The sequence below is a fragment of the Hemicordylus capensis genome, chromosome 5 (genome assembly GCF_027244095.1).
Source record: "Hemicordylus capensis ecotype Gifberg chromosome 5, rHemCap1.1.pri, whole genome shotgun sequence".
NCBI classification, from domain to species: domain Eukaryota; kingdom Metazoa; phylum Chordata; class Lepidosauria; order Squamata; family Cordylidae; genus Hemicordylus; species Hemicordylus capensis.
The window spans coordinates 259,763,821-259,776,896 of NC_069661.1; the positions used below are offsets into that span (position 1 = coordinate 259,763,821).

Genomic DNA, 13,076 nt, shown 5'->3' on the forward strand with positions numbered 1-13,076 from the left:
GCTCTGAGGGTAGAATTGCACAGAGATGCCTTTGGAGCAGAAGTGCTTCCAGGGAGGTATCTTGAGTCTTTCAGTGTTGTCAGGTGGAATTGCTGGGTTTGACTCAGGAGAAGTTGACTGTTTTGGGAGAAAAAGGTGAGATGTGGTTTTGGCCTTTGGACCTATTTGAATTTGATGCCTCTGGTCCTCAATGCCTGCCTGTCCTTTGGTGTTGGTAAAGAAGATGGAGGGGCTTGGAGAGAAGACCACACACTCTGTGAAGGAGTTGCTTTCGTCCTGCCCAAACCCCTCTGGATAGAACAGCGCCATGTCCCCGACCGCCTCTCAGAAGCCCCTGAGGAAATGGTGAGAGTAGCTCAGAGCGAACGGGGGGCGGGGGGGGGGCGGGCTCCGCTGTCTGCCAGAGAACTTTAGAGGGAGCAGCTCCCAAGTGCCCCTTGGGCATCCTGGGGGGACACTGGAGGCCAAGGCTTGGTGATGGCGGACTGTCCAATCCAGCAAGTGGGCTCTTGGGCTTGTGCAGGAGCGGCCCGAGTTAGTTCCTTGGTTGCCACACCCGCACACCCTGCCCCGTGCGTGTGGAGCGCACAGACACACGGGCCCTGTTGCTCCTTTGTGACTCCCACACAGACACCCCCGCTGAAAGACTGGGCTGCTGAGATGTGCGGGGGCCCAGCTGGGCTTCGTGCCAGTGGCCAAAGTGTTACCTGAGGGGCAACAAATTCCCCAGAACCATAAACCAGACGGCAGAGATGGTTGAAAGAAGCAAAATCACCTTTTATTGTTTTACCCCAAAAACCAGCGCTGGTGGCTTCCCTCTGTACCTAACGGTCTGCCAGAGAGTCGCGCGCAGCTGCCTTTGTTCTGGGTGATTATACTTTGGCATAATTACATAGCTGGGCGTCAACATTCAGCCCCGAGGGACCAATCGTTTCATTGGTTAACATCATTGTCCGTCATATTACAAATATTATAATCATTGCTTATTTAGACAAACATTCCTCTTAGTACAATGAAGCATTTTATTCTATGTCGATAAGCAAGCCGTCCTCCTTTATCCTTGAGGTGTTATTTTTGCTGGCTCTTGCTTTTCAGGAGATACACGGAAAGGGGGGCTCTTCCCCCTCTAGCTTGTCAGCAAATTTATGGCTTTACAGCTTGCAATTTGGCAAGGCAACTTGCAGACTCTATTAACCATTTCTTGACCAGTGCAAACCTGAGTTCTGTCTCACACTTTTTGCAAAGACACTTTCCCATTCTATGAGAACAGAGTAATTACAAAGCAGCTTTCAGAAAAGGCATTTTCCCCTCATTCCACAAAAGCACCCAAAGCACGTTGGCTCTTTCTGAGGCTCCCGCTTGCGGCTTCTGCTCACAGTTTCCTTTTTCAGGGCAGAAGGCGGAATGAGGCGCGGCAACATGGGCCACCTGACCCGAATTGCCAACGCGGTTGTGCAGAATATGGAGAAGGGCCCCGTGCAGACCCAGATCAGGGACTTCATGAAAGGTAAGCGGGGCTGGAGGGGCCCTTGAAGAGCACCCCAGTGGCCCTCCAGGCTGTGCCAGTCCCGGCCCCTCCTCCTTTTCCTCAGTTCATGGGGCTGGAAGGAGGAGCCTTTGCCTACAGACTCCGCTTCGTTCCCAGCCCCTCTTGTTAAAGGAAGGGCCCCAGGGGAGGTAGTCATAGTTGGCAAGGCGGGGGTGCGGGGGTGGGTGCCCTCTTGGTCTCTTGCTGTGGCCCAGGAGAGCCTCTTCTGCTCCTGAAGTCCAGCTCCCTTCCTGATCTGCTGAGGACAGATGGGGGCTGGATTGACGGGCAGGATCTTATTGCCCCAGGCGTTTGTGCTGCGCTCTGTGCAGTCTGGAACTCCTCCATTCCAACTACCCAGGTACATGGCTAGCCCGGTGGGGCTGTGATAGCACTTAGGGGCAGGTCGTTGGTGGGGTCTCCCCACAGCAGAACCTGTCCTTGGGCCCCAGAGACAAAGGTGGCTGGGTGGGCTTTGGGCCTCTGTTCAAAATGCAACACCCTGAGAACACACAGACAAGCTTGGCGGTGGAAGGCCATCAGTGTGTCAGGCTTTGCTGTGAGCTGAGCTGGAAGCCAGCTTTTGTCCTTCTGGCTTTGTGGCATAGATGGGAGCATGCGAATTGGCCTCCTGCTGCGTTTGAGCACGGGTCTGTCTGCTGTAAGTGGCGGCAGCAGCTTCCCAGCTTTCCTAGGCATCCTGGAAGAGGCCAGAGATTGACCCCAGGACCTTACCTGAGCAATTCTAGATCACTTCCTGCAGACGCCTATCCCTTGCCCATCTTCTCAATGAACTGAAGCGGTGTCCTTTCTCTCCATTCTGCACAGAGGCCAGTTCTTTCTCCCGTCATTGGGGACCACTCAACTGGAGGTGGGGGGCAGCGGGGAGGGGGCCAGCCAGTCTCCAGTGTGGCCAGGCTGGAATTCTGCTCCATTCTGGGTCTGGCGCTCTCTCTTAGGGTGCGGCACTTTGCTTTGGAGGCCCAAAGGCTAGCCCACGGCCCTCTTTCTTGTAGGGCTTCCTGAAGATTGCAGAGGGCGGTGGGAGAGCTTTGTCGAGGAGACGCTGGTGGAGGCCAACCGGAGGAACACGGTGGACTTGGTGAGTCCAGGATGGCTGTGGGGCTCTTGGGGCCAGTGCCTGCCTGGGACTGTATTTGCAGGCACCGGGCGAGGCGGTGGCCAGCAGAGAGGGCTTTGCTTCAGAGACGCCCATCGTAGGTAGCAGAGATCAGGGTTCCCTCCTCAGTGGAGGGAGCTGGTTCTTGGGTGACCTTGGCAGCCCACCTTGGGAAGGCCATCAGTCCCGAGGTGGGGAGCGGTTCTCAGGGATGGGGTGCTATTGGCTGCCCTGCTGACGTTCATGGTGGCTCTCTTTCCAGGTGAGCACCCACCACCTACACTCTTCCAGTGAGGATGAGGACACAGAGGCTGCCTTCCCCAGTGAGCGAGCTCTCCAGCAGGTAACCCCCTCGACAGGCCCTGCACAGTGCAGCCTCTTGGCGGTTTCCAAGTGGGCCATGTTTTTGAAATATGGAAGCATTCTGAATGAATGCCACCAAAGTCTTGCCGGGAGAGGGCTCAAGGTGGGCGCCGGCTGGGGAGGGCTTGCCCAGACTCCCCTCATGCCAGCCAAGGGAACATCCTCCAGCAGGGGCCTGTGGATTCTGCAGGGAAACCCTGCCGAGCCCTCGCCAGTCCGGGCAGATGGGCCTGGTCTCCATGGGCCGGCTGGGCCTGTGTCCATGCCAGGCCTCTGCTTGCTGGCCTCACCTCCCTCTGCTTCTGAGCTTGGGAGTCACTGTCTGGGCAGGGGAAAGGCAAGCCACTCTTCAGAGCCCTGGGACTCTCTCTGGGCCGCCTGGGAGTCGGGGCCGGTGCTGCTGGCTGCCTCGTGACTGCCCAGCAGAATGAGGGTTTTCTAGCAAATATCCACAGCCCAACAGGTTAGAAGTGTGGCTTTTTCCTCAATGAAGGCAAATGGAGATGCTTAGACTCCCATCTCCCCCCGCCCCCGGGGCTTTTGTGACAGCCTTCCTGCCACATGCAGAGGACGTACATGGTGCAAACGGTCTCTGTCTTGGTGTTGGGTCTAGTGGTGCTCTTGCTGGGTGAGGAAGGGGGATGCGTGTGTGTGTGTGAGTGAGAGAGAGAGAGAGAGAGAGAGAGAGAGTTTGGAGGGAGGCCCTTTGGGTGGCTCCTCAGCCTCCTTTGAGAGCAGCCTGGGGAGTGTCTGAGCTGGGCTTGTTGCAGAGGTGCCAAATCGCGGAGGAGGCACAGCATAGAGCCTTGTCTGGACTGGGCTGACCAGGTGGCCCCTGGTACAATGGTTACTGCCCCGCTGGTTTCCCCTAGGCCTTCTCAGAGTACCAGATTCAGCAGATGACAGCCAACTTCACAGATCAGTTTGGTTTCAATGATGAAGAGTTTGCTGACCAGGATGACCATATCAAGTGAGTCTCCCCCTTCTCTCCTTCCCGCTCAGCTACCCCAGGCTCAGCAGATCAGGAAGGGAGGCTCTTAGTCCCCCATGGATGGGAGGAACCCCTCCTTTGCCCCCAGGAAAAGGAGAGTGGTGGTGGTGGTGGGTGGTGGTGACTTCCAACTGGACACCTGCAGGAAGTGCCCCTCTGCTGAAAGTAGGCAGTCCAATACATGGTTGGCCTGCCTGGATGGCAGCTGCCTGGTGGAAGGAGGAGCAAGCAGCCATCTTGGTCTTTACCAGCAGAGTACACTTGACTGAAGAAGTGCCAGTGCGGGAACCCTTGGGGAATGGGATCATGCCCTTTTGGAAAACCTGATCTCAAGGGGAGGGGAAACTGGAGGAGGTCAGCCGTATTCCCTGGATGTCAAGCAAGCTTTGTTTTAATGAACTCTGAGAATAACTAGATGGGACCCCATGGCTAAAATCCTAAAGGAGTCCAAGAGTAATGGGAGATTCTGAAAAACAAGATAGTGGAAGCACAACTGCAAACAGTTCCGTTGAGCATGAAACTTATTCGAAGAGCCCTGGCTCGACAGCACTACATGCAAAAAAGATCTTGGTGTTTTGGTGGAGCACAAGTTGATCATGAGCCAGCCGTGTAATGTAGCTGCTCAAAAAATGAATGCTATCCTGGGCTTCAGTAACAGGCGCAGTGTCTTAATCATGACACACAGTTTCCCACTTTATTCTGCATGCTGGTCAGACCTCACTTGGAATACTCTGTTCTAGGCACTGCCTGTTGAGGAGGTAACTGATGAACTAGAACAGGTTCAAAGGAGGAAAACAAAGATGGTGAGCAGTCTGGGAACCTAGTCCTACAAGGAATGATTGAAAGACCTGGAGAAGAGAAGGCTAAGAGGAGATATGATTGCCATCTTTTAATTATGTGCAAAAGTATTTCTTCGACATGGTCTCTGTGTTTTACACCAATGGGCTTTGCGCCTTTGCAGAGTCCACGTTGGAATCTAACAAGCTCAATTTCCCTGCTTTTGGCGGGAACCCCGCCCCCACCCCGCTATATGCGGCTGCGCCACTCCTCATCCCTTCAGTCTTTCGTCGTCCACACTTCAGTCAACATTGTGTAGTCTGCAGCAAGTGGAGATTGCTTCCCTTGTTGTCTTTCCTTCTTTCCTTGGTTTAATTTCTTCGCGTAGTAGTGTTTTTGCTTCTTTGTGTTTTATTTTATCTTCCAGTTTCTGTTCTTTCGGCCTCGGTCCCAGCTGGGATGAGGCATAAAGGCCTGTTGGCCACTCGGCGTGCATGCCTGGTATGAAAAACTTTAAGCAGTGTGTCTGCTGCGGTTCCAAAATTTCCTCCCTGGACTCGCACAGTGAATGCCTCCTGTGCTTGGGGGAGTCCCATGTTGTTGAGGCCTGCCTTCATCGACAAAAATTCACAAAGCAGGCTCGACGGAATCGGGCTTCTCGCTTGCGCACAGCCCTGTGGGATCTAGCTCTCCATTCGTTGGAGATCTTATCGAAAAAAGGAGGTGTGAAAATGGCCACCTCGATACCAGTGGTGTGACCTGAATTGGCATCGGCCGCAGTGGACGCCTCAGTACCGGTACTGGTGTTGACGTCTTCTATGGCGGAACCGCTGTCTACGCTGCATGTGGTGGCCACGCCCGAACAGTGCCTGGAGAGCCTTCCCAGGCAGTTATCTGATCCTGACGCAAAATCGGCTCTGCTGAGGCTGAAAAAGAAGAAGAGGTCCAAGTCTCAACCTGAACTTCCTGCTGGGCAGCACCTGCCTCCCAATCCCCCAAAAGAAGAAAGTGGAACCGGGGACCAGTGTGGAACTCCCAGCTGCGAAAAAGCCTAAAAAGGCCACGATGTCCTCTACCCCTATTCTGGCACAGGACACCTCCGAGACATGGGAACGCTTGATACCGTTGGATGAGCCAGAAGGTGCCTCGTCTGTAGAAGCAGCGTATTCACCCTATCATCCTCCAGCCTATGTGGCATGGCTACTGCGCTGCCACTCTCCGGTTTGCGGTGACTGTAGTCAGTTTGCTTTGAGGTATCGCAGACACCATTGGGACTCGGACAATCGTTCGTCTGTCTACTGTGCGGGCAGGGAATGGGACCGTCGAGTTGTCCCCTCTGCAAACCCCTGCAGGATCTTGCATGTACTTATGGTCTGGATTGCAGGGATTCCTATGATTGATACCGAGGGGACATCCAGTCTGTGTACCCTGACTATGGCCGAGGTTACCGAAATGCTGGATGCCAGGTTGATCGGGCTTTTTACACACATCAGTTGGCCTGGGACTTGCATGCCCCTCCCACGCACGCATCGGGGAGGCCGGGCTCTCATTCCCCCTGTGATCGTGATCGACGCCATGACTCACCTCAGGCACATGTGACCCTGCAGTCTGCTGAACCAGTGACCCAGGCTTCTGCGGTACCGGGCTCGGTACCAGAGGTCCAGTCTGATAAACCAGACTCCCCACCAGACCTGATGGGAACTGAACACAAACCAGGGGCCGCAGAGAAATCTGACTGTGAGAGTGGCTTGAGTTCGGAGGACTTGGAGCCCCCATCTCCCAGGTCTTCCCCTTTAGAGGTCCACTTGGACTCCAAGCCAGCTTCACCCTCAAAGGACCTGAAGGTCTATTCTGCGTATGTGGACATATGATCTCTGTGTTGGAGCTCGATGTTGGGGCCCAAAGCCAGGAGGAACTGGATCCTCTCTTTGCCATGATTGACGCTGCTTCGAGGGTCCCAGCGGCTTTTCCTTTGAACTTAGCACTGCTGGCGATAATGAAAGGGCACCAGGAAAAACCCTCTATGTTGTCGCAACCAAATCTCCGATTAGAGAGCTTCTACAGGGTGCACCCCCAGGAGGAAACAGCCTTTTTAAAGCACCACCTGGCGCCGAACTCTATCATGGTGGAGGCTTCCCTACAGCAGTCTATGGGCCATGGCGAATCGACCCCCTCCAATAGAGAAGGGGGAAAATTGGACTCCTTTGGAAGGAGTCTTTATTCTGCCTCAGTGCTCCACTTGTGCATGATGAATTACCAGGCATATAACTCCAGGTAAAACCAGTTCCTCTGGGAAAAGGTGGGCCCTTTTCTCAAGCTGCTGCCTTCGGATAAGAAGGAAACAGCAAAGATTTTTCTCCGGGAGGCGGTCCAGGTAGCCAAGCAGGAGGTTTTCTCCGCCCATCACTCGGCGGAATGTGCGGCCAAAGTCATGGCCACCTCCGTGGTGCTGCACTGCCATGCCTGGCTGCGGTCTTCTGGCCTCCACTACGAAGCCTGGTCCAGGATCAAGGACCTTCCTTTCAAGGGCACGTCCCTGTTCGCGGAGCAAACCGACGAGACACTCCAAAAAATGCAAAATCTCCGGAACACGGCGAAGTCAATGTCGTTTTCCATGGCTTCTCTTCGATCACAAAAGGTTTCTTGGTGGGGTCCGTACCAGCAATGGCCTGCTTTTCAACAACCGTTCCTTTCGGGGTTTGAAACTGCAACATCGTTACAAACCCAGTACCCAGATGTGCAAGCCCACGTTCTCTAAACAGCGGATCGGTACCGTTCCCAAGAAGCAATGACTGGGGGCCTTTTTGGACTTGCTTGGCGCCCTTCTCAGGTCGCTGGGCAGAAGTGACATCAGATCATTGGATGCTGTCAGTGGTCAACCTGGGCTATGCCCTGGAGTTCTGGGGAGCGTGTTTTTCTCCGGGGTAGTAGCCACCCCTTCCACCCTCGCTCTTCAGGCAGAGGTGATGGCTCTGCTCTCCAAGGATGCGATGGAGCAGGTCACTGATCCCAAGAGCCAAGGCTTTTATTCCTGATACTTCGCAGTACCAAAGCCCGATGGGGGCCAGCGGCCAATACTAGACTTGCGGGCACTGGTCCACTACCTGATCTACCGACGTTTCCAGATGTTATTGGTACCAAACATCCTAAGTGCTCTAGAGAGGGACATGTGGTTAGCATCCATCGACCTCAAGGATGCCTATTATCATGTGAGGATCAGGCCACAGTATCGGTGTTTCCTGAGGTTCCAGGTAGTGGGTCTCCCCTACCAATTCAAGGTGCTGCCCTTTGGCCTGACAACGGCGCCTCGCTTCTTTACAAAGTGCCTGGCCCCTGTAGTAACTTATATACAGGAGCAAGTGCTCCCCTATTTCAACGATTGGATGGTCCTAGCATGCTCGAAGCAGTCCACCCTGCACACCCTCGATACCCTGATCGAAACCCTGCAATCCTTGGGGCTTGAAATCAGTTTCGGGAAGTCCAACCTAGTTCCTGCCCGAAGGCTCCAGTTTATTGGACTGATCTTCGATACAGGATCAGAGAAAGTGTTTCTAACAGAGCAGAGGGTCCGTGCCCTCCAGCGGAGAGCAGTGGAGTTTTCCTTGAGGGGACCGCAAGCCCTTCGCTCAGTGCAGTGTCTCTTGGGGCATATGGTGGCCACCACCTATGTCTTGCCCCAGGCGCATTTCCAGATGCGTCTCACCCAGAGGTGGTTTCTGGACACTTTCAACCCTCTTCGGGATCCTCCAGGCCTCCGGCGAACGCCTCCAGCCTCGGTGTGTGCTTTGGTAAGCTGGTGGACCGAACTCCTGCACCTGACCATAGGGGCACCCTTTCATGCTCTGCTTCCACACCATGTGATCTCTGCCGATGCCTCGGAGATCAGATGGGGGGCTTGTCTCGAAGGTTCCCACCTGAGCGGGCATTGGTCGACCAAGCAGCGCTCCCATCATATCAACTACCTAGAGTTGTTGGCCATTTTTCTGGCCCACAAAGGGTTTCTGCCCCAAATCGTGGGGTGTGCCGTCACTGTCCAGGTGGACAATACGATGGCGAAAGCCTACCTGAATCGTCAGGGCGGTACGTCGTCAAGAGCCTTGCTGTCCCTGGAACTGTGGATTTGGTGCTTTACGTACTCAGTTGTCCAGCAGATGGTCCACATACCGGGGGTACTGAATGTCCAGGCAAGCAGCCTGAGCAGGTCCTTGACTGTCTCCCATGAGTGGAGACTGAACAGACAGGTCTTGGAAGACATCTTTGCCATGTGGGGCTTTCTGACCCTGAATCTGTTTGCCTCTCAGGACAACACACAGTGTCCTCGGTATTGCTCGAGAGGCTTGTGGGGCTTGGGTTCTCTGGGGGATGCCTTGGCTCACCTTTGGACGGGGCAACTACTTTACCTGTTTTCCCCGTTTTCCCCCATTGTTGTCCAAGGTCTTAACCAAACGGAGACTGGACCACTCTCAGGCCATCCTGATAGTGCCGTGGTGGCCCCGGAGGCCTTGGTTCCTGACTCTGAGGAGACTGGGGAGTCATGGGTGCGACTTCCGACTTGTCCAGACCTATTGTCTCAGGATGGGGGCCAGACACTATACTGACTGCATGGAGGATCAGTCCATTCTGCCACCTGAACTGATGGACTTACTGGTGGCAGCCAAAAAGCCCTCCACTAGAAAGTCCTCTGGACACAAATGGACTAGGTTCTGTGCTTTTGCTAACTCTGAGGGTTTTGATGTTGCTAACCCCGCTGTAGCAGATATCTGTGCCTATTTGAGGTCTTTGAAGGAGTCGTGCCTCAGGTTGTCCTCTCTCAAAGTGTATCTGGCTGCTATGGTGGCCAAATCCCCTGCTGGTCGACATTCCTGGTTTAAGGTTCCCCCCCACCTCCATGTGTTCCCAGATGACCCTGTAATGGCACCATTCTGGGATTTGCCAGTTGTACTGGCAGGATTGATGTGGCCACCCTTTGAGCCTTTGGCCTCAGTAGACTCGCATCTGCTTTCCTGGAAGTTGGCCTTTTTGGTGGCAATAACCTCTGCCAGGAGGGTTAGTGAATTGTGGGCCCTCCTGGCTGACCCTCCTTACTTACAATTCTATAAAGATAAAGTGGTCATCCATCCAGATATCCAATTTCTGCCCAAGGTGGTGTCGGTCTTTCACTGCTCCACGCCCCTTACTCTCCCAGTGTTCTTTCAAAACCCTGCCTCGGATGCGGAGCGTAGGTTACATTGTCTAGATGTGAGGAGGGCTTTGTCCCTTTATGTCCAGCGGTTGGCTGAGTGGCGGAGGACGCCCTCGTTTTTTGTTCTGTATGACGGGCCCCCATGGTTAAGGCACCTTCGGTGCATTCAGTGGCTACCTCGTTGGCTTTTGATAGGTCTGTCCCTTTGGACATAATTTGCCAGGCAGCCACTTGGGCCTCCCCACATTCCTCTATCCACCACTATGCAATTGATTCCAAAGCACGGAATGATGCTGTGTTTGGCAGGAGTGTACTGTAATTTATTTTCAGTTGATGTGCAACATAGACCGTAATATGTGTGGCTAGTGATGTATCGGACATGCCTCTCCCTCCTCTTTGGGTGCTTGCTTGTTATGCGCCCATTGGTGTAAAACACGGAGACCACGTTGAAGAACGACAGGTTACTCACCTGTAACGTTGGTTCTTCTCGTGGCCATCTGTAGTTTCACACACCCTCCCATCCTCCTCACGGGCTCTGCTGAAGGCGGACTCCGTGACTGAGGGGATGGGGAGTGGTGCAGCCGCATCTAGCAGCTGGGGGCGGGGTTCCCGCCAAAAGCAGGAGAATTGAGCTTGTTGGATTCTGACGTGGACTCTGCGCAGGTGCAAAGCCCATTGGTGTAAAACTGCTAGAAGAACCAGCGTTACAGGTGAGTAACCTGTGGTTATGCTCCGCCCTCTAGTACACTACTGCTCAGGGCACCTCACCAAACTAATAACACAGATAAAATATAAAACAATTTTTTAAAGTTTACAGATCAGGCTAAAATCATATTTAGAAGTTACAAAATTTAAAAGTTAAAAGCTTAAAACCTACCAGATATAAGCAACAGACAAAACATTAAAGCCCCTCTGAAAAGATGTGTCTAGCTGTTTTGAAGTGGTGAGAAAGGGAGCATGGCATAGCTTTTCCGGGAGGCCATTCCAATGTTGAGGGGCCACCACTGAAAAAGCCCTGTCTCTAGTCCCCACCAACTAGATCTCTGCTAGTGGCGGGCACATGAGTAGGGTGTGAGATGCTGAATAGAAGTCCTGGCAGGTTCATATGTGTAAATGAGGTCCAACAGGTACCCAGCCCCAAGGTGTGTTGAGCTTTAAAGTTCAAAACCAGCACAGAAGCAGACTAGTAACCTGTGAAGCTGCTGCAGGATGGATATAACGTTCGCGAAGCGACTTGTGCCCACAAGTGTCTTTGTGGCAGCATTGTGGACCAGCTGAAACTTTCAAACCATCATCAGGGGCAGCCCCACGTAGAGCGCATTGCAGTGGTCCAATCTGCATGTCTCTAAAGCATCTGAGTGACTGAGGTCAAGTCCAGCTTCTCCAAGTAGGGTTTCAGCTGGCATAGCAGCTGTAGCTGGGAAAAGACACTGCCTGCACCTCCAATGACAGTGTTGGGTCCATGTGGTGGCAGACTGCGTCTTTCAGTAGGAAGTGAGCCCATCCAAGACCAGATTTGCCCGATGATCAGTTTTACCAGCTGACAGCACTTGCATCTTGTCTGGGTTACGTTTCAGCTGGCTTGCCCCCACCCAGCCCAGAACTGCCCCGAAATGCTGGTTCAGATACCTGAAGAGCTGTCACCAGGGAGGCACGGACTTGTTCTCCTTGGCTCCTGAGAGTAGGGTTGGAACCAGTGAGTTGAAATGACATGATAGCGGATTTAGGGTAGACCTTAGTAAAAACTTCCAGAGGGTAGGAGTCGTTTGTCAGTGGGGCAGTGTTGGGCTCTCCTTCCTTGGGGGCCTTTCAGACAGAGGCTGGTTGGGCATCTGTCAGGGATGCTGTCGCCATTTCCTGCATTGAGCAGGGGCTGTCTTAGAAGACCTCTAGAGCCCCTTCCAGCCCTGACGTCCTGTGGTTGAGGATTGTCCCTGTGAGGTGTCGGCTAGATGGAGAGATGGTGGCTGGCTCAAGGCCACCCAGAAAGCTGCATGGCTGAGTGGGGATTTGAACCCATATCTTTCTAGTGTCACTTTGAGCTGGAGGGCCTGGGTTCAAATCCCCACTTAGCCATGACTGTTGCAGTGTGTTAAACATGGGGCTGCCTTGGAGGACTGCTTGAAAGCTTTGGTGTCAAAAAAACAGCAGCACAACTGCCGGCTAGCCAGCTGGTGGAAACGTGTCTCACCAAGGTGGAAATGTATTCATTGGAGGCCAGTTGTTTGGGAGTGGTGATGCTTGCTTGCAAAGCCCCAGACAGTTTGGCCCCCAGGCAGTGTGTGCTCTCTCTCATTTTTCCCCATTTATGTGCAGAATGAGTTTTGTTCTGGGTGGCAGTCTCAAGGCAGTGTGTGTGCACTTGCATTCAGAGTGGGAGATTCCTGATTCAACCTGAGCGGGATCTAAAATTAACGGAGTGAACATCAAAAACTTGGGTGCACATGTGCATGCGGGCTTCCCTTGAACCAAGATGGATACCATTTGCAGGGGAGCAAGAGCAGGTGAGAGGGCATGCCCTCACCTCTTGCCTGTGGGCTCCCCAGAGGCATCTGGTGGGCCAGTGTGTGAAACAGGATGCTGGACTGGATGGGCCTCCTTGGGCCTGATCCAGCAGGGCTCTTCTTATGGAATCAGACTGCTGGGCTTAAAATCAAAAAGGTTGCAGAGCAGCTTTTAAAATGATGCCTGGGGAATTGCTGATGGGAACTGGTCTGTATCTGGTTCAGCAAGCAAAATCTCCTAAGGTGCGAGGGTGCAAATGTTTCAAATAAATCAGAAAAGAACAGTGTAGAATCGGGAATAGAGCAGAAGCAAACACATGACAGCTCATCAAAAAGGTCAAGTGACAGTAAGGGAGACAACACCACCAACGCCAGGTAAGAGACTTGGTGTATAGGTGTTTATATACCAGTGCTAGACGCCTCTGAGCCAGGATAGGTTAGCTGGAGTGCTTGGTTACTAATGAAAACATTGATATAGTGGGCATAAGGGAAACCTCGTGGAACAGTGAGAACCAGTGAGACACTGCTATTCCTGGATACAAACTCTATAGAAAGGATAGGCAGGGGGAGATTGCAGGCAGAGCAGCACTGTGTAATGAAGAAAGGATAGA

General features: G+C 53.3%; 1 protein-coding gene across 16 annotated transcripts in view; it reads left to right on the forward strand.

Moving 5' to 3' along the window:
- PPP6R2 (protein phosphatase 6 regulatory subunit 2) overlaps nucleotides 1-13,076 on the forward strand; it is a 155,174-nt gene that overhangs the window by 73,315 nt on the left and 68,783 nt on the right. For all 16 annotated transcript variants that reach the window (XR_008308880.1, XR_008308873.1, XR_008308874.1 and 13 more), the window contains exons 13-16: nucleotides 1,392-1,507; nucleotides 2,545-2,630; nucleotides 2,911-2,991; nucleotides 3,884-3,981. Coding sequence is in view for 6 of the 16 variants with exons in the window: in XM_053257246.1 (XP_053113221.1) it covers nucleotides 1,392-1,507; nucleotides 2,545-2,630; nucleotides 2,911-2,991; nucleotides 3,884-3,981 (381 nt within the window). In the remaining 10 variants the exon portion in view is untranslated. The remainder of the gene's footprint in view (nucleotides 1-1,391; nucleotides 1,508-2,544; nucleotides 2,631-2,910; nucleotides 2,992-3,883; nucleotides 3,982-13,076) is intronic.